The sequence below is a fragment of the Erpetoichthys calabaricus genome, chromosome 5 (assembly GCF_900747795.2).
Source record: "Erpetoichthys calabaricus chromosome 5, fErpCal1.3, whole genome shotgun sequence".
Lineage (NCBI taxonomy): Eukaryota > Metazoa > Chordata > Cladistia > Polypteriformes > Polypteridae > Erpetoichthys > Erpetoichthys calabaricus.
This window is the reverse complement of record NC_041398.2, coordinates 169844899-169867410: the sequence shown is the minus strand read 5'-3', so window position 1 is coordinate 169867410 and position 22512 is coordinate 169844899. Positions and strand designations below refer to the sequence as shown.

General features: G+C 40.5%; 1 protein-coding gene across 1 annotated transcript in view; it reads left to right on the top strand.

Annotated features, from left to right (window-relative positions):
• The window catches only part of scfd2 (sec1 family domain containing 2), a 651507-nt gene that overhangs the window by 579898 nt on the left and 49097 nt on the right, over positions 1–22512 (top strand). Inside the window, 1 exon segment of the mRNA XM_028802220.2 lies at positions 4243–4377. Within this exon segment, the coding sequence (XP_028658053.2) occupies positions 4243–4377 (135 nt within the window).

Below are 22512 nucleotides of genomic sequence, written 5' to 3'. Positions count from 1 at the left end.
ATGACCGTAGTGCCATAACTGACGCTATCTCATAATGCTAGTAATGTGCCTCATTCAGGACTCTGCAAGCCGTTGACATAAACTCAAACCAGTGGTACCCAAGGATTTTCCAAAAGGACACAGAAGTCCAATCTTCATCTCAGGTCACTCGACAGCGTCCATGTCTTGCAACCATATAGCAAAACAAGAAGCACCAGGACTTGGACCTTCATCCTTTTGCAAAGATATCAGGAGCTCCACACACCCCTTTCCAGCGACCTCATGACCCCCTTGCTCTCCCAATCCGTGTACTGACTTCATAGGAAGAGTCACCAGAGACATGAATGTTGCTGTTGAGGTAAGTAAACCTCTTGAAAAGGTTAACACTCTCTCAACAGACAGACACACTGCTGATGGCTGTCCTCAAGAGGTCATTAAAGGCCTGGATCTTGGTTTTTGTCCAGGACACTCGCAAGCCCAGACACTCAGACTCCTCACTCAGTCTCTCTCAAGAGTCCCAATCAGAGTCTCCATTGACTCATGAAGATCACAGCATCATCAGCAAAGTCAAAATCAGTGAACCTTTCTTCGCCAACAGATGCCCCACAGCTATTTGACCATATGTACTTGCTCAACACTAAGTTCATGCAAGCATTGAACAGAGTAGGAGCAAGAGCATACCACTGACCAACCCCAGAATGACCAGGGAACAATGATGAGGTTCTGCCTCCTCTCTGCACAGTACCAGTGTACAGGATGGCCATGAAATCCAGCAACAGAGTCGAACACCTTACAAAAATAGACAAGACTACAAATAAACTCTGCCAATATTTGAATTTATGCTCGATGAGAACCCTCACTGCCAGGATGTGGTTGATGGTAGACTTCTTAGACATAAAACCAGACTACTCTGTTTGCTGGTAGGTGAGCAAGTAATTACAGATCCCGTTGAGGATGACCCTAGCAAGATTTAGGGGTAATAATCCACTAGGCCCGCCAAAACGAAGTGTTGATTTAATGTTGAATGTACATTTACTCTTTTGTTTCATTGCAGGTTTATGAAGTGTGTGAAGTTGTATGTTCTACTCATGTCTATGTGGGTTTTCTCTTTTTATCCCAGCTTTTACCCACATTTTCAAGAAGTGCAGATTAGATTAACTGGCCCAGTATGAGCGATGTTTTTTGTATAATAGACTGGCACCCTCTTGAGTGCTGATCAATGGTTATCCACGACCCTAACCTTATCAAGCAGGCACAGAAAATAACCTCTTAAAGTGAAATTTATGTACATTTTCAGTTACATTTTTTATTTAGACAAGTAATGCAATAATTTAAAAATATTTGTTATCTCTTTCCCTGCATGTACTTTCAGCACCTTTTCCTCTGTCTCTGCGCATGTGTGTGAGAACCTCTCTTCACCGGCACTCCCTTTCTCAAGCACGTGCTTGTAAAGCCTGCTCTCCAGACTCTGTCATTATTTTCGAGGTGCATTTTCTCACCTTCTGTCTGATTTTATATGGCATCTCTCTCATTGTGCACCTTTACCCTTCCTCATGAATGTCATCCTCACTCTTGCTCTTTTGTTGCATCACCACAGCCAAAGTGACCAATCACATTGCTCTGAGGAACTGGACCTTAGTGTTCTGTTATATAGTAGATTCCATATAGTCTGTGGATTCCGTAAAATGTGAAAAATTATTGAAACATATAATGCAGTTGTAATTTTAGATTTAGTAAAGTATGGTTTAAAAAAATTTTAAATTCTTTTGAGTTTTTTCTTTACTTTATCAAAATAGATTTTAAAATGGTGATTGGTTCACAATTAACAAATAGAATTGTTGTTTTCAGTAAGCTTTTGGCAGAACAGATTTACTGTATAAAAACTGTCTAAATAAAAATAAAAAGGACAACCTACCAGAAAGGTTGTTGGGGAGACCCAAGCAAAGGTAATGTTACCAAGCACTACTTTGATTTCTTGCAGAAGCAAAACTGGCATGTTTTTTTTCCGTTTCTTTGGAGAGTGTAAAAATTAGAAAGCAAGGATTGCAGTAAGACAAGGGGTCCATAAAAGACAAGTATCTGTCTCTGAGACTACAGTGAACCCCTACATTCATCATAAGTTCCAGAATGAGAAGTGGATATCCCACAATTACAGTTGTCTATCTTTGGACAGCAGTGTGTTTACTCTCTGACTATAAATTCTTTGATTGAGGATAACCAGATTAGCTGTGCCTATCTGATAGTCTTTCACTATAGTGTAGCACATGTAGGCTCTTCTATTTAGTAATGTCCAACAGTAAATGTAGCAAGCCCATATAATGCACTTTTACCATGCAGACACATTATCTCAGTGATTATTTATCTGCCTGCCATCATTCATCCCAGCATTCACCATGGTACATTGCACTAGTTTTTCTGTCAATTTCATGATTGTCTCTACTGTCACTCATGAACAAGACCCACTCAGAATAGCTTCTCACACTGCAGAGAGCAAGCAACTGTTTTTTTGGTTTTTTTTTTGAAAGGACCATGCTCTCAGATTTGGAGGTGCTATTTCTAACCTCAGCTGCATTATAGCCGTCAATTTCTTCTGTGCACACTGGAGATCTGTCTGGTGGTGCCAACAGGGCAGCCTCATCCTTATAATTCATGTTCCCACACTAGATACTGTTCAAGTGGCACCTTGATATTGCATCTAAGACAAACCCTTGGAGGAGTCCAACATCCATCTTTTTGTGGTTGAATGTATAAAATGGTAAAATCTCAGAAAGAAAGGGCTTTTATCTATAACAGTTTTGAATCCATAGAACTTGATTAGTCTTTTTTGTGACTGTATATTGAATTCACTGTTTAATGTCATTCCTGTTATATAACACATATTTAGGAGTTTATGGTAGCTGTCTATTAAACTTTTTATAATACTAAAGTTGATAATGGCGCCTGGTGGTATCATTAACAAATAGTGGTTATTGCATATCAGGAGTTTTCAGGAAGATGATATATGTCAACAAATGTTATAAAATGTTTACAGTGTAAATGTTAATGAGGTTATTATTCAATTAGTATCTCTTTTTGTTTAAGATGGTCAAAATAAGATTTCTGGATAAGCAGGTGAAATGATTGCCCTTCATAGTGTTGCTAAACCTGGCCTTCATGAAAGAATACATATCACCTTAAACCAGCCAGATGCTGGTCAATTAGCTCACAAGGAGTATGTTGAAGTTATTTGGGCAACTAGTGTGGTTGCTTCCAGGGCACTCCATAGAAAGGGTGTATCAAACAAGGCCCACTAGAAAAAAACCCGGAAGCTGACCCACTCGGAGTATCCCCTGGAGGAGTTGGAGACTGCCCAACTTTGTCTGTAGCAGTTGTGATCCTCACCTGTAGAAACAGACAGAAAAGGAAAGTGACAGTACTGATCACGGTGACTTTCTCAGCCTGATTCTGTATGTAATTTGTACTTATGACAATTTTGTGAATGTAGACAGTAAAGCTGTATACCAGTGTTCAGAAGTGGCAAACATAAAAGCATCCCTGCAAGTTACACACTTAACTATATATGCTTAATTCATAACTAAAACCTTTTCAAAAACCTACAAGAAGTGTGTATGTGTGTAACTTGAATGTGTCCTGAGATGTTCCAGCATGATGGGACTGTAATGTGGGTAACTGATTTAGAAAACGACTGACTGGAGGGATGGGAGATAAACTAATGTTCGAGATGTGTACATTAGTATTGTCTAACTCACTAACTGGTTTCTGGCTGCCTCTCTGTTTTGTTTTGTATTTTGTCAGTGTAGCAAAGCCAAATAGTTTTCCTCAAATATTTCAGGTTTCAAGCATTAAAATGCAGAATAAAAATAAATTGACAAATCAAATTAAAAAGGAACATATTTTTCCACACAGTTTCAACGCTAAAAAAATGTGACTTTTAAAATAGCTAAAATGCAATTGTAATGGTTAATTTCACAAGGGGGCAATTCAGTGTTTTGACATTTTTGTATGAGATAAATTACATGTCTTGTAGATTTCCTCTAATAATTCTCATTTCCAGAAGAATGATTATTTCTTGGCTTTGCTGTCTTATAAGATGAACAGTGCTGGTAAAGATGTTGGTAATTACAGTATATCTAAAGCAGCGTTTGCATCCTGGTTCAAACAGCACATTGCTTAAGATAATTAGTGCTATTATGTTCAGTTTGATATATTATGCAAAAACCTCATTTTTGCAGACAAATTACTTGTAACTCTTTTAATCTGTAGGGGACATACAAACCAATGCTGAAGCAAATTGTGGAAGAAATCTACAGAGTGGACCGGTCTGAACCTTCGGATATTGAGCATATGTCTGCAGGCCTTACAGATTTGTTAAAAACCGGATTCAGCATGTTTATGAAGGTGAGGCCATTCTTCATTTCCTCTCAATTTTAAGCAGTCGCTTTTTAATCTGAAAATCTTAAGTACATCCTTAGTGGTGGCATGAAGATCTTGCTTTCAAAGTGGCATGTCAGCCAAGTCAATTTGTGTTTCTGTTAGAAACGGTTCCCAAATCTACTATTCTGTACATTGTCAGCCTAGTATTTGAAATTAGAGGCTTGCAATCATCTCAAAAATGAATAGTATCTCTTGTATATATTTCTCTTCTGGTTCGTCCTGCTTCCACTTCAAAACTGGTCCCGCCCACACGCAGCCGACACTGCGTTTCTCGATTCCCGTTCGTCCTCTTCCAAACTATGGAGGACTATTTCGGACAAAATTAAATAAATAAATAAATGCGCAAATAAATTAAAGTTCTGTGAAATGTGAGCATAAATAAATAAATGTATCATGAAATGAAGCCTTAATAAATAAATGTGCCATGAAATGAGAGCATAAATAAATAAATGTGTCACGAAATATGTTTTTTGTTGCTTATTTATTTATTTCATTTTGTCCGTAACATTCCTCCAAACCATCATGAAATACGACTTGAAATAAAACTGTCACTTTCACTCGTCAAAGTTGAGAGGGTGGGCTCTAACACACCCTCTAGTTATTGATTTGTTGAGTGTTACCTTCAGCCTAGAGTAATCGAACTATGAGCCATATGATTCTCAAGGTACCAAAGCGCATGCTTAAAGTTGTGCTTGTGAGTGTCCATGGCGAATATGACTGCTACAAAAAGTTGCCCAGAGTTGCTACGTGAAGCGGCAGTTTTAATTCAGGAAGCTCTAACCTCTTCATCCCCTCAGGAATCAGCACATGAGGTTTCAGCTGTAAGTGCCCCACTTGATAGCCGAAGACCTACCCCCACTTTGTCGAGTACTCACTCTACTCCTGTTCAAGATATACTACTGTATTGTAGGTGGCTGTGCTAATAGCGCTGTAAATTTGCAATAGTTATTTGTCTGCAAAATACAAACCTGCCTACAAGTAAACAGAAAGACCTGACGGTAGCCACATCACAAACGAAATATCAGTTGCTAAATACTGAAGAGCTATTAAATCTAACAGAAATATTTTGTGAATGTCGCACAATAGTTGAGTTGGAGCCATCATTTTATAAACATACTCGCCTCTTTATATTCACTTTGTTACAATGAGTATAATTGAACAGTGGTTATCTTAAAATGCAGTTTTCACCTACTGTCAAGTGATTTTGGTAGACTGAGAATGCAGAAATTAATTTGATGCAAAGGATGTGGAGGAAACAAAACAGGTTTATGTGCATTTTTAGGATAATAAACTTTAATATGAACAGTTGTTTTTCTTCTCACTTAACGGTATGTTATACACATATATTGTTGCAAGTGTTTGTTTTAGTACATTCAGTAACCCACAGCAGAAAGACTGTGGAAACAATTTTGAGTTAATTTTTCATGCTATTAAATAGCTTTCCGTTACTAATTTCCTATGTTGTTATGCATGTATTTTTCCTTGATTTCTCAATATGTGACTGTATTTCATTTTTACTTTTTTCTTAATTATTTTTCTATGTTTACCAATATGTTCTATTTTCTTATATCACATTGTTTATATTTTTCATGTACAGTAATTGTATTTTTAATTTTTTATTCTATGTAATTGTTAGTCTACTACCTTTGCCTTTTTCTGCTTTTTCTACCACTTTTTATATATAAAAATTTGATTCATTTTCATTTCAGTTTGTATTCTTCATACAATTGGTTTCTGGGTTTTTTTTTGTTGTTGTTTTACCTGTTTTTTCCCCCCTTTTCGTAATTAAACAACACGTTTCTTTGTTTTTCACCACTCCCCATAATTACTGTTTAAAGTAGGTTTTAAACATTTATTTATACTCTCTCTCTCTTTCTCTAAGACCTGTGGTTCCTTGCAGTTTAGTGAGCATATTTTTTATACAGTGTTTCCTGGTATCCTGATTCAGTTTTACCCTTCTGTAGTTATTTGTAGTATGTTGCTACTTCTAGCTTTCCTAAACAATCCTCAAAACATGGTGCCCACATTCCAGAAAGGATGATTCTCCTCTACATTTAACTGGGCTTTCAGTGTTGCAGTGAAAGAAATACAGTGATGAGCACATTTATTGAACACATTCAATTTTATCTTGTTAAAAACTATATTGCTGCATGTCAAAAATTAAATGTGTTGCTTCTTTTAATTAACAGCAGAGGTAGCACGGCTATTTGCCCCGTATGGGGGCTCAAACAACCCAAGGAGGCAATTTAGGTCTACTAGAAGGATGCCTTCTCCAAGCATAGTACATCACATAATGTACACACATAATTTTTGTTGTCTAAGTGACCAGACTTCTACCAAAATACCAAGTATGTTTGTCAAAGCAAGCCTTGCTGCCTCTGGACTTGGAGAAAAGAGGATCTCCTTCACAGGTATGTAATATTATTAGACCACAAATAAGTAGCCCAGTTAACATAATGTAAAGTATGGAAGGAGAGAAATAATTTTGGTTTTGCAGAATAATGTCAGCAGTGTGAAAAGATCATAAATGTGAAATTACATGGTTAAGTAAAATGTGTGATATTTAATTCAAACTGGAACGTCAGTCTTCTTGCATTCTTCCATTTCTCTGCAACAATTCTCTCTCTGAAATATGTGATATCTTCGGCAGAATCCATTTCATCGGCAGTAGTAAGCATTTTTCTAATTAATTCTTGTGCTATCTCGTTTACTTCCATCTCACACACAGCCATGTTGAATTAGGCATAGCCAATCTACAGAAGTCGATTAACCAATCAATAACTAGAGGGTGTGTTAGAGCCCACCCTCTCAACTTTAACGAGTGAAAGTGACAGTTTTATTTCAAGTCGTATTTCATGATGGTTTGGAGGAATGTTACGGACAAAATTAAATAAATAAATAAGCAACAAAAAACATATTTCGTGACACATTTATTTATTTATGCTCTCATTTCATGGCAAATTTATTTATTAAGGCTTCATTTCATGATACATTTATTTATTTATGCTCACATTTCACAGAACTTTAATTTATTTGCGCATTTATTTATTTATTTAATTTTGACCGAAATAGTCCTCCATACCAAACCCTTCCCCACGCTACCTGCGGCTCCTCTTCAAAACCGGTCCCGCCCACATGCAGCTGACACGGCATTTCTCGATTCCTATTCATCCGCTTCCATGTCATGCACTATACTGGCCTGCTGAGTGTAATACATCCAACAGGTACTCGAGGTGCTGCTACAACGGTAAAGTAGCTTTACCACCTTTGCGGGAGCCACTTGTGTCTTTACAACAGCTTCTTACACAGCAAACATCAGGAGCTAAAAATTATCATGAACACATTCGAGAATACAACTCTTCTCTAGCTTTTGCTTCCATGGATGCACAAATAACTTAACCTCCTGGCCACAGACCATACTGTTTTAAAATACACGGGCAAATATATCACTAAATCTCTCCACTATACACTAACACTTCTACCTGTCCATGATATGGACAGTTGTATGTTTTTGACACAGCGCAAGCTACTGAAGTACACTTACAAAATAAAGCAAACTGTGCATGCAGCGAAAATGTACTTCTTTAGCTAGATTCCATGCTCAGAACCATCAACCCCTTCACTAAATCATACAAACACATGCATGAAATCGTTCAGTTCAATCCCACAGCATCTGTACGAATGGTTTTCAAGGAAAACCCTAGGCAGGATTTACGACAATACAATGCCCCGACATGTCACACCGATGTTGCAGCGATTTTCATCAGAGAAGATGGCAAAACGCCTGCCGAAAGGGATATTTGCATCTATCCCATAGGCAACTCCTGTAAACAGATTTCCACGCTCAATATGAATTGCGATCCTATGGTTTACCCACTTTTATTCCCTTAAGGAGACATTGGCTGGCACAAAGATTTACAACATGTTCCCGATAAAAGAACCGCCAAGCGAATAAGGCTTACTCAATGCCAATTTTACACGTACAGATTAGCAATGAGGAATACATTTAGTATTTTGCACTCCAGTGGCAAACTGTTCCAACAGTACGTCGTAGATGTGTATGTTAAAACAGAGAGTGCGTGTCTCAACTATCTCAGATTACATCAGCAAGATCTGCGCATGGAACAATACAAAGGACTATCAGACACACTGCAAGCAAACACTGAAAATAACAACGTACGTGTAGGCAAAATGATCATATTACCGTCCACATTTCCAGGAAGTCCAAGATACATGCAACAAAACTATCAGGATGCCATGGCCATAGTACGTAAATTCGGAAAGCCTGATTTATTTATCACTTTCACATGTAATCCTGCTTGGCCGGAAATTCTACATGCACACTGTGTCTTTCAAGAAGTGTTTATTTCTTCTTGATTTCTGAATTCCTTTCTCACCGTTTTCCATTCCTATTCTTACACCGCCGTATGCTACGGCGGGCGTCGGCTAGTTTGTTATATTAAAGGTTTGTTACATCTTTTTTTAATTCATACAATGAAATTATTTTGAGAAGGACACTTTTACCAAGGTGTGCATTAAAAATCATAGAAGTCACACATTAATGCACTTGTGAATGCACCACTGCAATGCTGTGCACAGATTTGGTCTCCATATTATGATAAGAACATACAGCAAGATTGGGATTGTACTTCATGACAAGCTATGAAGAAAATAGGAGCAAATGAATCTCTATTTATTTTAAGAAATTCTGCCTAAGAGTTTACATGACAGTAGAGTTTTCATTTATGAAGTCGGTGACCAGGGTGGATACCAGATTTTCAAATATGTCTTTGAAAAGAACGTGGGGGAACAGAATAAATTTGATATAGTGTAAATTTTAAACAAACATTTAAATGTATTTCTCCACACAAAGGTGAACATGTTAAGAAGTAGTGGTCTTGAAAGATACACCTTGAAGACCTTTGAGTTAAAAGTATTTTGAGAACATCAGTTAAAGTGAAAAGAACAATCTGTTTTGGTTCTATGGCTCTTTCTTCTCTATACTGTCTTCACATTGCTAAACCCCAGTCAGTCAGTAAAGACATTTGACAAGATGAGCATATCAAAGCCAAAAATAACTTTTAATTACATCTCCCCAGATGAAGTATACAGATACAGTATGCCTTTATCAATATTGTATTTCCAGGTCTTTTTGTGAAAATATATTTACTAACTTTATTTCTTAGTGATCGTCCACTGTGTTTATCTGTGTCCTCCTCGGTCAATAATTTATTTTTATATACAAACTGGCATCAACATGATTTATCCCCTTCGTAATTTTGTTTACTTCTGTTCCATCTTCATAAGTTCAGTTTGCCTGAGTACAAAAGGCTTGACTTTGTGAGTCTTTCTTAATAACTCATATTATTCAGTCTTGTAACTCACCCCTGTATTTTGAAGCACAATCTCAGACTTCAGATATGATTTCTTAGCTTCTGTACGTTCAGTGTCATAAATAAAAAAAATACAAACTCAAATAATATTTTGTTTTTTTATAAGATGAGATTAATCATATTAAAGTCTAGACAAAGTATGGAGAAGAGCTATTGTAAACTGGAACATTATACACAACTACAAGTCTAATGGATTCCCATGGCATTCACTTAGGTTGCATTTTCTTAGCATTACAACTCCGGCATCCTGTTTTCCTTTTCCTATTACATTCACCATCTTCATAGAATTTCTATACTCTGCCTAGATCCTTAGGAGTTATTTTATCTGGACAACTGTATGATGCCCGAGTTGCCCACAGCCAGCATTTCCCTTTAAACCTAGGTAATCAATAGTCATTGAGTGAGATGGACCAGGGCAAATGTGCTCAGTGCTTTTATTCCAGACCACTTAATCAAGGTGCAAAGAGAACAGTGCAAGGTTTCTTCTCAATAATAAATAAATAGTCCTTGATAAAAAACAGTGTTTGTGGACATTAGAGTCCAATAAATAAACCAATATCAGGTTAAAAGCAAAAGTTAAAACAAAGTTATGATCCATCCATAGAAAGAGTCACAAGCCTCAGTGCATCCTTCTCATTTAACATCTCCACTGCTCACCCTTTAAGGTCTACTCAGCAAGTGGAGGTCCACTGGCAAGCACCATCAACTTTCAACTGACTGGTGTGTCTGCCGCCACCCCTCTATGTCCGTGAGGACCACACAATTCCTGTTGCCTTCTTCCACCTCCATCCCTTGGTGTTCATGGGATCTCCTGGAACAGTTGGTCACTCCTGCTTCCTGGGTGCTGAACAAGACTGACTGTAACTTGTGAGCACAATTCACTCACTGCACTCAGGGCATCCTCAACACAGCACCGGCTCAGCCTTGATTGATTGATTGATTGATTGATTGATTGATTGATTGATTGATTCTTTCTTTCTTTCTTTCTTTCTTTCTTTCTTTCTTTCTTTCTTTCTTTCTTTCTTTCTTTCGTCAGTGTAGGTGCCTTAATTACGATCCCCAGAGTACCAATGAGCAAACCAGCTGGGCTGACCGCATCTGCATTTGAATGTGTGATTAGTCAATTTCCTTATACCTCCAGCTCTGTCTCCTGCTTTCTGATCAGTGCCACCGTCTCCAACCCATATAACACAGCTGGTCTCACTACCGTCCTGTAGACCTTCCCTTTCACTCTTGCTGATACCCATCTGTCACAAATTACTCCTGACACTCTTCTCCACCCATTCCACCCTGCCTGCAATCTCTTTTTCACCTCTCTTCCACAATCCCCATTACTCTTTACTGTTAATCCCAAGTATTTAAACTCATCCACCTTCGCCATCTCTACTCCCTGCATCCTCATCATTCCATTGAACTCCCTCTCATTTACACACATGTATTCTGTCTTGTTCCTACTGACCTTCATTCCTCTCCTCTCTAGAGCATATCTCTCTCCTCAATCTGCTCCCTATTATCGCTACAGATCACAATGTCATCAGCAAACATCATAGTCCATGGGAACTCCTGTCTAATCTCATCTGTCAACCTGTCCATCACCATTGCAAATAAGAAAGGGCTCAGAGCCGATCCCTGATGTAATCCCACCTCCAACTTGAATGCATCTGTCACTCCTACCGCAGACCTCACCACTGTCACACTTCCCTCGTACATATCCTGTACAACTCTTACGTACTTCCTCATACACTACCACAGCTCATCAAACATTTCCATCTTTATCCTTTATCACCCTAACCTGCTGCACATCTTTCCCAGCTTGGTCCCTCTGTCTAACCAATCGGTGCAGGTCTGTTTCTCCCTCCTTAGTGTCCAACCTCTCATACAACTCATCATACGCCTTTTTTTTAGCCTTCGCCACCTCTGTCTTCACCTTGTGCCTTATCTCCTTGTACTCTTGTCTACTTTCTGCATCTCTCTGACTATCCCACTTCTTCTTTGCCATCCTCTTCCTCTGTATACTCTCCTGTATTTCCTCATTCCACCACCAGGTTTCCTTTTCCTCCTTCCTCTTTAAAGATGTCACGCCAAGCACCCTTCTTGCTGTCACCCTTACTACATCTGCTGTAGTTTCCCAGTTGTCTGGTAACTCTTCACTGCCACCCAGTGCCTGTCTCACCTCCTCCCTAAACTCACCCTTGCAGTCTTCCTTTTTCAACTTCTACCATTTGATCCTTGGCTCTGCTCTCACTCTCTTCCTCTTCTTGATCTCCAACGTCATCCTACAGACCTCCATCCTATGCTGCTTAACTACACTTTCCCCTGCCACCACTCTGCAGTCTTCAGTCTTCTTCAGATCAACTCTTCTGCATAGGATGTAATTTACCTGTGTGCATCTTCCTCCACTCTTGTACGTAACCCTATGTAGCTAAATCTGGGTGTCAAGTTAGACTCCCATCTGTCATTTGATACACATGTCCATCACCTTTGTAAAATTGTATTCCTTCATCTCCGAAACATAGCCAAACTCTGTCCCTACCTCTCCCTCTGTGATGCTGAAAGCTGGTTCACGCCTTTGTCTCATCCAAACTGGACTATTATAATGCACTCCCCATTGAGATACCCAACAAGAGTCTTCAAAAGCTACAACAAATTCAAAATAATGCTGCTAGAATCCTGATGAGGGTGCGGAAATATGAACACATTTCACAAATCCTTTGGTCACTTCATTGGCTCCCTATCCATCTCCATATCGAATGCAAACTCTTGTTTGTTTACTCACCAGTGTATCCATGGAAATGCTCCACAATATCTTAAAGAACTCCTTATACTACAATCCACTACAAGAAACCTTTGTTTTGCAAATACCTACTGCCTTCGCTCCCCTGTGACCAAACTTCATACAATGGGTGACCGAGCCTTTGCAGCCGCTGCTCCATGGCTCTGGAATGCCCTACCAGAGAGCCTAAGAACACAGCAGATTGTGGGCTGTTTTAAAAAACAGCTAAAGACTTTTCTATTTAGGAAAGCTTTTTAAAAAGAATGCTGTAATTATTGTTGTTTTATCTCTGTTTTTATCTTGCTTTGCCTTTGTTTAAACTTTTTATGTTGCACTTTGAGATTTACTGCTAATGTAAAGTGCCCTATAAATAAAATGCATTATTATTATTATTATTATTATTATTATTATTATTATTATGTTCCTCCCTCTTCTTAAAATACATATTCACCACAGCCATGCCCATCCTTTTGGCAAAATCCACTATCCTCTGTCCTTCTTCATTCCTCTCCTTGGCACCATACCTACCCATCACCTCTTCGTCTCCTCTGTTCCCTTCACCAACATGCCCATTGAAATCCGCTCCAATCACCAATTTCTGTCCCTTGGGTACACTGTTCATCACTTCATCCAACTCACTCCAAAAATCTTCTTTCTCATTCATTGCACACCCAACATGCGGTGCATATGCACTAAAAACATTCATCATCACACCTCCAATTTCCAGCTTCATAATCATTACTCTGCCTGACATTCTTTTCACCTGCAAAACACTCTTGACATACTGTTCCTTCAGAATAACTCCTACCCCATTTCTCCTCCCATCCACACCATGATAGAACAATTTGAATCTACCTCCGATCCACCTGGCCTTACTCCCCTTCCACTTAGTCTCTTGCACGCACAATATATCAACCTTCCTTCTGTCCATCATATCTGCTTACTCTCTCCCCTTACCAGTCATATTGCCAACATTCAAAGTTAGTACCCTCAGTTCCACTCTCTTTACTTTCCTCCTTTCCTCCTGCCTCCGGACATGTCTCCCCCTTCTTCTTCTCCTTCTTTTTCTTCTGCCAACAGTAGCCCAATTTCCGCCATCACCCTGTTGGCTAACAGTACTGGTGGCGGTCGTTGTTAACCCGGGGCTCAACCGATTCTTATGGAAATTTGTATTGTTGTCTGCATATTGATTTGGCAAAATTTTACACCTGATGCCCTTCCTGACGTAACCCTCCCCATTTATCTGTGCTTGGGACTGGCACAAAGAAACACACAGGTTTGTGCATCCCCTCTGGCTGGGTTGCAAACCAGCGCCCTACCACGGTCCCCTAATCACTTCACAACAGACTGAAATACCCACGCAAAACTTCAAATGGTGCCTTGCTTTTAATTCAGTGATTCAGTTTTGTGATATCTGTTCTCTTTATACATGTTTCTTGTTATTTTTTCCCTTCTTATAAATTAAGCTAAACATCCAAATCTTGATATAAAAATGTGGAAAGTGCACATTACATTATTCCCTTGCAAATCTCTTCTTTCTCACTCTTTTATTTACCAGCTTGCATTCTCCACTGTCTTATTTTCCAATTCATGCTTTGTTTGATTGCTTTGAAGTTTTAAATTGTTAATTGCCTTACAAATTGTTAAATTATGCTTTAATGAAGTGTATATATATATATATATATATATATATATATAGTCCTGCGGTGGGTTGGCACCCTGCCCAGGATTGGTTCCCTGCCTTGTGCCCTGTGTTGGCTGGGATTGGCTCCGGCAGACCCCCGTGACCCTGTGTTCGGATTCAGCGGGTTGGAAAATGGATGGATGGATGGATATATATATATATATATATATACAGTGGTGTGAAAAACTATTTGCCCCCTTCCTGATTTCTTATTCTTTTGCATGTTTGTCACACAAAATGTTTCTGATCATCAAACACATTTAACCATTAGTCAAATATAACACAAGTAAACACAAAATGCAGTTTTTAAATGATGGTTTTTATTATTTAGGGAGAAAAAAAATCCAAACATACATGGCCCTGTGTGAAAAAGTAATTGCCCCCTTGTTAAAAAATAACCTAACTGTGGTGTATCACACCTGAGTTCAATTTCCGTAGCCACCCCCAGGCCTGATTACTGCCACACCTGTTTCAATCAAGAAATCACTTAAATAGGAGCTGCCTGACACAGAGAAGTAGACCAAAAGCACCTCAAAAGCTAGACATCATGCCAAGATCCAAAGAAATTCAGGAACAAATGAGAACAGAAGTAATTGAGATCTATCAGTCTGGTAAAGGTTATAAAGCCATTTCTAAAGCTTTGGGACTCCAGCGAACCACAGTGAGAGCCATTATCCACAAATGGCAAAAACATGGAACAGTGGTGAACCTTCCCAGGAGTGGCCGGCCGACCAAAATTACCCCAAGAGTGCAGAGACGACTCATCCGAGAGGTCACAAAAGACCCCAGGACAACGTCTAAAGAACTGCAGGCCTCACTTGCCTCAATTAAGGTCAGTGTTCACGACTCCACCATAAGAAAGAGACTGGGCAAAAACGGCCTGCATGGCAGATTTCCAAGACGCAAACCACTGTTAAGCAAAAAGAACATTAGGGCTCGTCTCAATTTTGCTAAGAAACATCTCAATGATTGCCAAGACTTTTGGGAAAATACCTTGTGGACTGATGAGTCAAAAGTTGAACTTTTTGGAAGGCAAATGTCCCGTTACATCTGGCGTAAAAGGAACACAGCATTTCAGAAAAAGAACATCATACCAACAGTAAAATATGGTGGTGGTAGTGTGATGGTCTGGGGTTGTTTTGCTGCTTCAGGACCTGGAAGGCTTGCTGTGATAAATGGAACCATGAATTCTACTGTCTACCAAAAAATCCTGAAGGAGAATGTCCGGCCATCTGTTCGTCAACTCAAGCTGAAGCGATCTTGGGTGCTGCAACAGGACAATGACCCAAAACACACCAGCAAATCCACCTCTGAATGGCTGAAGAAAAACAAAATGAAGACTTTGGAGTGGCCTAGTCAATGTCCTGACCTGAATCCAATTGAGATGCTATGGCATGACCTTAAAAAGGCGGTTCATGCTAGAAAACCCTCAAATAAAGCTGAATTACAACAATTTTGCAAAGATGAGTGGGCCAAAATTCCTCCAGAGCGCTGTAAAAGACTCATTGCAAGTTATCGCAAACGCTTGATTGCAGTTATTGCTGCTAAGGGTGGCCCAACCAGTTATTAGGTTCAGGGGGCAATTACTTTTTCACACAGGGCCATGTAGGTTTGGATTTTTTTTTCTCCCTAAATAATAAAAACCACCATTTACAAACTGCATTTTGTGTTTACTTGTGTTATATTTGACTAATGGTTAAATGTGTTTGATGATCAGAAACATTTTGTGTGACAAACATGCAAAAGAATAAGAAATCAGGAAGGGGGCAAATAGTTTTTCACACCACTGTATATATATATATATATATATATATATATATATAAGGTGCTATATTGCACCCGACCTGACACAGATTCACACAGAGGCATGTGTAAAAGAAAGCAAATATTTATTTTTCTTCACCTGTGGGGCACGTCTTCCCCGTGAATCCCACTGGCAATACACAGTCCCAATCACAGCACACAAAGTAATACAAAGCACTCTTCTCTCCTACCACCACTCCTTCCAGGCAACCTTGTCCTCCTCCACCCAACTCTGGCTGCTGAGTGGTGGTCGCTGGCTCCCTTTATTGGGTACCTGGAAGTGCTCCAGGTGCTTGATTGCCGACATCCGGCTGTACTTCCGGGGACGGCGAAACCAATGCCCAAAAGCAGGGGTGCCCAATGCGTCGATCGCGATCGACCAGTAGATCGGAAAGGTAGTGCAGATAGATCGTGTTGCATTAAAAAAAAAATAAATTTTTAAACGTTAGTCTAGTTAGTCTATCATTTATCTTCCCTATGGCATTTGCCACTTGATTGACATACAGGGCGGCCAGTCTGAGATCTCTTGCCTTCTAACACACTGGTCATCCTGCACGTACGATCAAACTCGTGAGCTACTGCAAAACTCCGGCTGTGATCATGTTAGCCTTCCAATTTATATAGACTAAAGAAGAGATTTAAAAAAAAATTGTTTGGGGAGGGTATGGGCTGGATGTGGAATTGAAAGAGGATTCTGTCAGTCTATCATTGCTATTCCAAAGAAGGAAAATGTGGAAAGGTACTTTTGAACTGTTCATAAAAACTACGAAACTGACTTCCTTCCGAAAAGCGATCTGAAAAAGAGAAAGGAGAGGGAACTAAAATCGCAGTTAATTGAACAGCCGTCATTTTTCACTCGGCTGAATTCAAAAGCAAAGGCAGACACACCAAAGCAATTGTTCCAGGTGAGTCACTCGATCATTAAGCATAAGAAGTCCTTCCAAGATGGAGAGATAATAAAAGAGGCGGGCCTTCGTTGAGACAGATGACTAGGGAGAAATTCCTGCTGAGATTTCAAGACCCCTGGCCGGAGAAAAAGGAGCTTCTCCTTGTCATCAAACATGCAGAATACAAGCAACTTAATAACAATCAATGGCCGCTAGACTTGGCATTTTTTTTCCGATCTGACCAACATGTTGAATGAGCTTAATTTACAGCTGCAAGGAAAAGAGAAATCCATTGTCGGTATGATTAGCTCAGTTAATGCTTTCAAACAAAAAATGCAACATCTGTCCTCAAAGCTGCAGCGCCTTGATTTGGGGAACATCCAAAACCTCGCGTCAGAGCTGGAGACGCAATGGAAGGCGTGTGCGCAACTTGACAGCATACACTACAGAGCAGATTGAAAATTGCCTGTCAGACTTTGACAGATGGTTTCAAGACTCAGCTTTACTTGAGCCAATCGCTACATTTAAGTGCTATCCATTTAGGGAAGATGTTGAGGGTGATTCACCTGCATCAAAAATTGCAACACTGTTTCACCTAAAACTCCTCTACAGTGGAGGATGAGATTTTGACACTACAGGATGACATTCAGCTGAATTGTGGGGCTCTTGGACAGTTTTGGAACTTACTCACAGAGGAAAAGTACCCAAACATGAGGAAATGTGCTACCTCCTTGACTGTATTATTCGGCTCTACTTATTTATGCAAGCCAGCCTTTTCCCACATGAAGATTATTAAATCCAAATACTGTAGTGACCATAAATGTAATGAATTGTTATTGTGCCATAAAGGTTATTCAGTTATGCAAGGTACGACAACATATATTTTATGTGTAAAGTATACTCAGTATATATGTATATATATATATATGTATATATATATATATATATATATATATATATATATATATATATATACACACTGTATATAATTTTTAATGTAGGTAGATCATTTCAACCTGGTCATGTTAAAAGTAGTTCACAAGCTGAAAAACTGTGGGCACCCCTGCCCAAAAGGGACCAGCAGCTCCTGCTGCAGCACCCCCTGGCGGCCCCTGCGGAACCCAACAGGGCTACACAGAACTCCAACCCCCATGAAGCCCTGGGGGAGTCCAAGACACCTCTGCAACCCAGGGAGGCTGCCATCTAGCGTCCGGGGGAGATACTGGGTTTCCCACCCTTGGCAACCCCCAGGTATATATGGTGCAAGGGTGTTCCGGCCAGGCATGGGCCCCAGCCATCCATCACAAATATATATTATTTATATATATGTGTGTGTATCGCCCCTCATTCCCGAGAGGGAGTGCAGTGGAGTGTGTACACCTGATGAGCCCAGAATGAGGGCGAAACACGTGTCGTGTACTCTTTGCATTTATTTGACAGTAAACTATTTCAACCATTCTATGATCTGCTCCTCACAAAACTGAGGGCACCGTGGCGGATGTTAGCAGATTGCTGGCCAACCACAAGCGTTACCTGGTAGGTAACCACCCATACAATCAGATTGTGACACAGACTACGAATGCCGTAAATGTAATTACCCCGATCTACATGCTGTCAAATAAACGAACCACACGCCGTGGCGCAATGTTAGGGGCATCACCTCTGGCTCTGACGTCCGAGGTTCGATTCCCGAGAGGGAGTGCAGTGGAGTGTGTACACCTGATGAGCCCAGAATGAGGGCAAAACATGTGTCGTGTACTCTTTGCATTTATTTGACAGTAAACTATTTCAACCATTCTATGATCTGCTCCTCACAAAACTGAGGGCACCGTGGCGGATGTTAGCAGATTGCTGGCCAACCACAAGCGTTACCTGGTAGGTAACCACCCATACAATCAGATTGTGACACAGACTACGAATGCCGTGATATATATATATATATATATATATATATATATATATATATATATATATATATGAAAGTCCTGCTCTTTAACACCATCGCACAGCACCCCCATCATGTAATTATTTTCTTTTTTGAGTTTTTTCCTTTTATCTTTGAATGACTCCCTTTTTATCTTTGTGCTGTAAAATGTGATTTCTACTTACTAATCTCATTATAATTACCATAAATGTGTTCAAAGAGAATTTCCACCTTATAGTGGTGGAGAGGTTTGAGTACCCCAGTGACCCTGGGAAGCTATATTGTCCAAAGCAGAAGCTCCTCATAGTACCTCCCAAGGCAAATTGATCCCACGTCAGGGGTCGGACAAAGAGCAATTCAAAGCCCCTAATGAAGCAAGCCAATGAATTTAAAGTCAAGTACTCCTCTCGGTATGTGGTTACTGGGGCCACCTCCTGGAGCCAGGACTGGGAGAAGTGGCGGCCAGCCTACACTGGGGCCTAGTTGGGAATAGCCTGAAACGTAACATGGGAAAGCCCTCCTGTGGGCTCACCACCTGCATGAATAATAGGGGCCGGTTGCAATGTGACCTGCATGGCGGTCGAAGGCAGGGGCCTTGGCAGACTGGAACCCAGATACTCAAACTGACTCTTGGATGTGGAATGTCACCTCTCTTGGGGTGAAAAGCCAGAGTTTGTGGGTGAGGCAAAGAGCTACCAATTAGATATGGTTGGTCTCACATCTACCCACTCCCTTGGTTCAAAAGCCAAACCCCTCGAAATAGACTGGGCTCTCATTTACTCTGGAGCTGATGGTGGGGGAAAGGTGTCGGTGGGGGGGAGTGCGCTTCTTATTGAGTCCCAGCCTGGTTGATGCAATTTTGGAGTTTATCCTGGAAAACAAGAGGGCTGCCTCTGTGCAGCTGAAGGTCATGGAGTAGAGGACTCTGATTGTCATATGAGTCTATGCATGATGGAGACACCTGGAGAGGTGTGATTGGGATGAACAGCCATCCTCATCTAAACCCAAGTGGTGTTTTGTCATTGGACTTCTGTATTAGGCATGGTTTGTACATAACATACTGTATACCACGTTAAAACGTAAGGTGACTTATAAGTGTACATGGTACCAGAGCACCTTATGCCAAAGTTCTGTGATTGATTTCATAATTGTATCATCATATTTGTGGCTGTATGTTCTGGACAGCAGGGTGAAGAAAGAGGCAGAGCTGTCAACCGATCACTACCTGGTGCCTGGACAGACCTGGAAAGCCCAAGTGACTAGCAAGGGTGGACTGGGAATGTCTTGGGGAGGCCCCTGACCAGAAGAGTTTCAACTCCAACCTCTGAAAGAACTTTTCCTTCCTCCTGGGGGACGTTGAGGGCATAGAGTCCAAATGGGCCTTGTTCAAAGCCCCCATTGTGGATGTGGCTGCAAAAAGCTACAACCTGAAACCCATAGGTGCCTTTCAAGGTTGCAACCCAAGGACCCAATGGTGGACACCAGAAGTGAGAGATGCCATTAGGTTGATAAAAGGAGGCCTTCTCTGTATGGTTAGCACAGGAGACTCCCAAAGTAGTAGAGTGGTACCAACAGGCTGAAAGGGCTGCGGCATTGACAGTCAGGGAAGCAAAAACCTGGGTGCGGGAGGAGTTCAGAGAGACCATGGAAAGCGACTATTGATTGGGCTGAAATAGATTCTGATAAACCATCAGGCAACTCAGAAAAGGGTGGCAGGGATTCACCTATGCTGCTTTCAGCAATGGTGGAGAAATGCTGACCTAGACTGAGGTTGTTGCCAGGTGGTTAAAGGAACACTTTGAGGAGCTCCTGAACCCGATGGACATGCCCTCTGCAGAGGAGCCAGAGCCAGAAGATGATGGAGATCAATGTCCATTTCCCTAAGGAAGGTCACTGAGGTAGTTAAGCAGCTCCACAGTTGCAAGGCCTCAGGGGTGGATGAGATCTGCCCAGAAATGCTGAAGGCTCTGGACATCGTTCGGCTATCATGGCTGACATGTCTTTTCAATGTTACAAGATCATCAGGAGCTGTACCGCAGGAGTGGCAGAATAGGGTGATGGTCTCCAATTTTAAAAAGGGTGACAGAAGGGTGTGCTCCAACTACTAAGGGATCACACTCCTTAGCCTCCCTGGAAAAGATTTTGCCAGGGTACTAGAAAGGAGACTGCACCCAGTAATGGAACCTCAGATCCAGGAAGAGCAATGTGGATTCCATCCAAACCATGGAATGGTGGACCAGCTCTTTACCCTTATGAGAATTCTGGAGGGAACATGGGAGTGCGCTCAATCAGTCTACATATGTTTTGTGGAATTAGGGAAGGCATATGATCATGTTCCTCGAGAGATGCTGTGGGGAGTACTGTGAGAGTGTGGGGTTCCAGTGCCTTAAATAAGGGCTATTCAAGCCCCGTATAATCACAGTGAGAGATGTGCCCGCATACTCAGAAAAACATCAGCACAATTTCTAGTAGGTGTGGGACTTGTTGTCGAAAATTTAACATCTTATTAAAGAAAGAAACATCCTCTAACCAGACAATTCAGTAATAAGGCAGGGGAAAAGTTTTTCATTGTATCTTTTACTTACTCCTCAGCAAAATGCCTTGGAGGGGGCATTCTTCAAAAGCGGTCTGTTAAAGCATGGTCAAAATGATCAGAATGGTTAGAGAAACAAAGAATAGAGGTTCATTTTATAAACTGTTGAATTTACATACAGTGTCAATCAATACATACATTTTACTCTGGTTGGTTCATTGGTTTACACCCAAATGATTTATATAAAATTAAAGTCTATTATATTAATTTTCTGGTTCTTCTTATATCTTTGAGTTGCACCACCACCCTTTAAATTTCTGTGCATATCACAATTGTCCATTCTCATTTATAGGACATCTGCTGATTTCTTAGTCATCAATTAGCCATCCAGGACTTTTTGTATATTCCATCAACCTTTCTTCTGGTACATTATTTACTTGACCATCTCAGTATTGTTCCTAAACCAATTCTTATATTTCAGTGTACATTTTTTGATGTTCACTTGACCTTTATCTGGTTTCCTGGTGTGCCTGAACAGGTTTCTGACATTTATTAAGCCTTTATGTGATTTCTTTAAGATGAATGCTATGTTACCCCAAAATTACTCTTCCACAGACTCTGCCAGGGCTGTGCTGTGTTTCCTATTCTGTTAGTGATTTTCATGGGCAGGATAACAAGGTGCAGTCGGTCAGGGAAGAGGGCCTAATTTGCTGGCCTTAGAATTATATCACCTCTTTTTGCACATGATGTCTTCCTGTTGGCTTCATTGGTGTGTGAACTCCAGCACGCATTGGGACAGTTTGAGACAACATGTAAGTGGCAGGAATGAGGATCAGCTCCTCCAAATGTGAGGCCATGGTCCTTAGTAGGAAAAAGGTGGACTGTTCTCTCTGAGTGGGAGGCGAGTTACTGTCTCAAGTGAAGGAGTTTAAGTACCTCGGGGTCTTGTTCACAAGTAAAGGGGGAAAAAAAGATAGTGAGATCTACAGATAGATTGGGGAGACATAAACACAGTTATGTGGTTGCTGCACTGATCTCTAGTGGTTCAAGAAGGAGCTGAGCCAGGAAGTGAAGCTGTCAATTTACTAGTTGATCTGCGTCC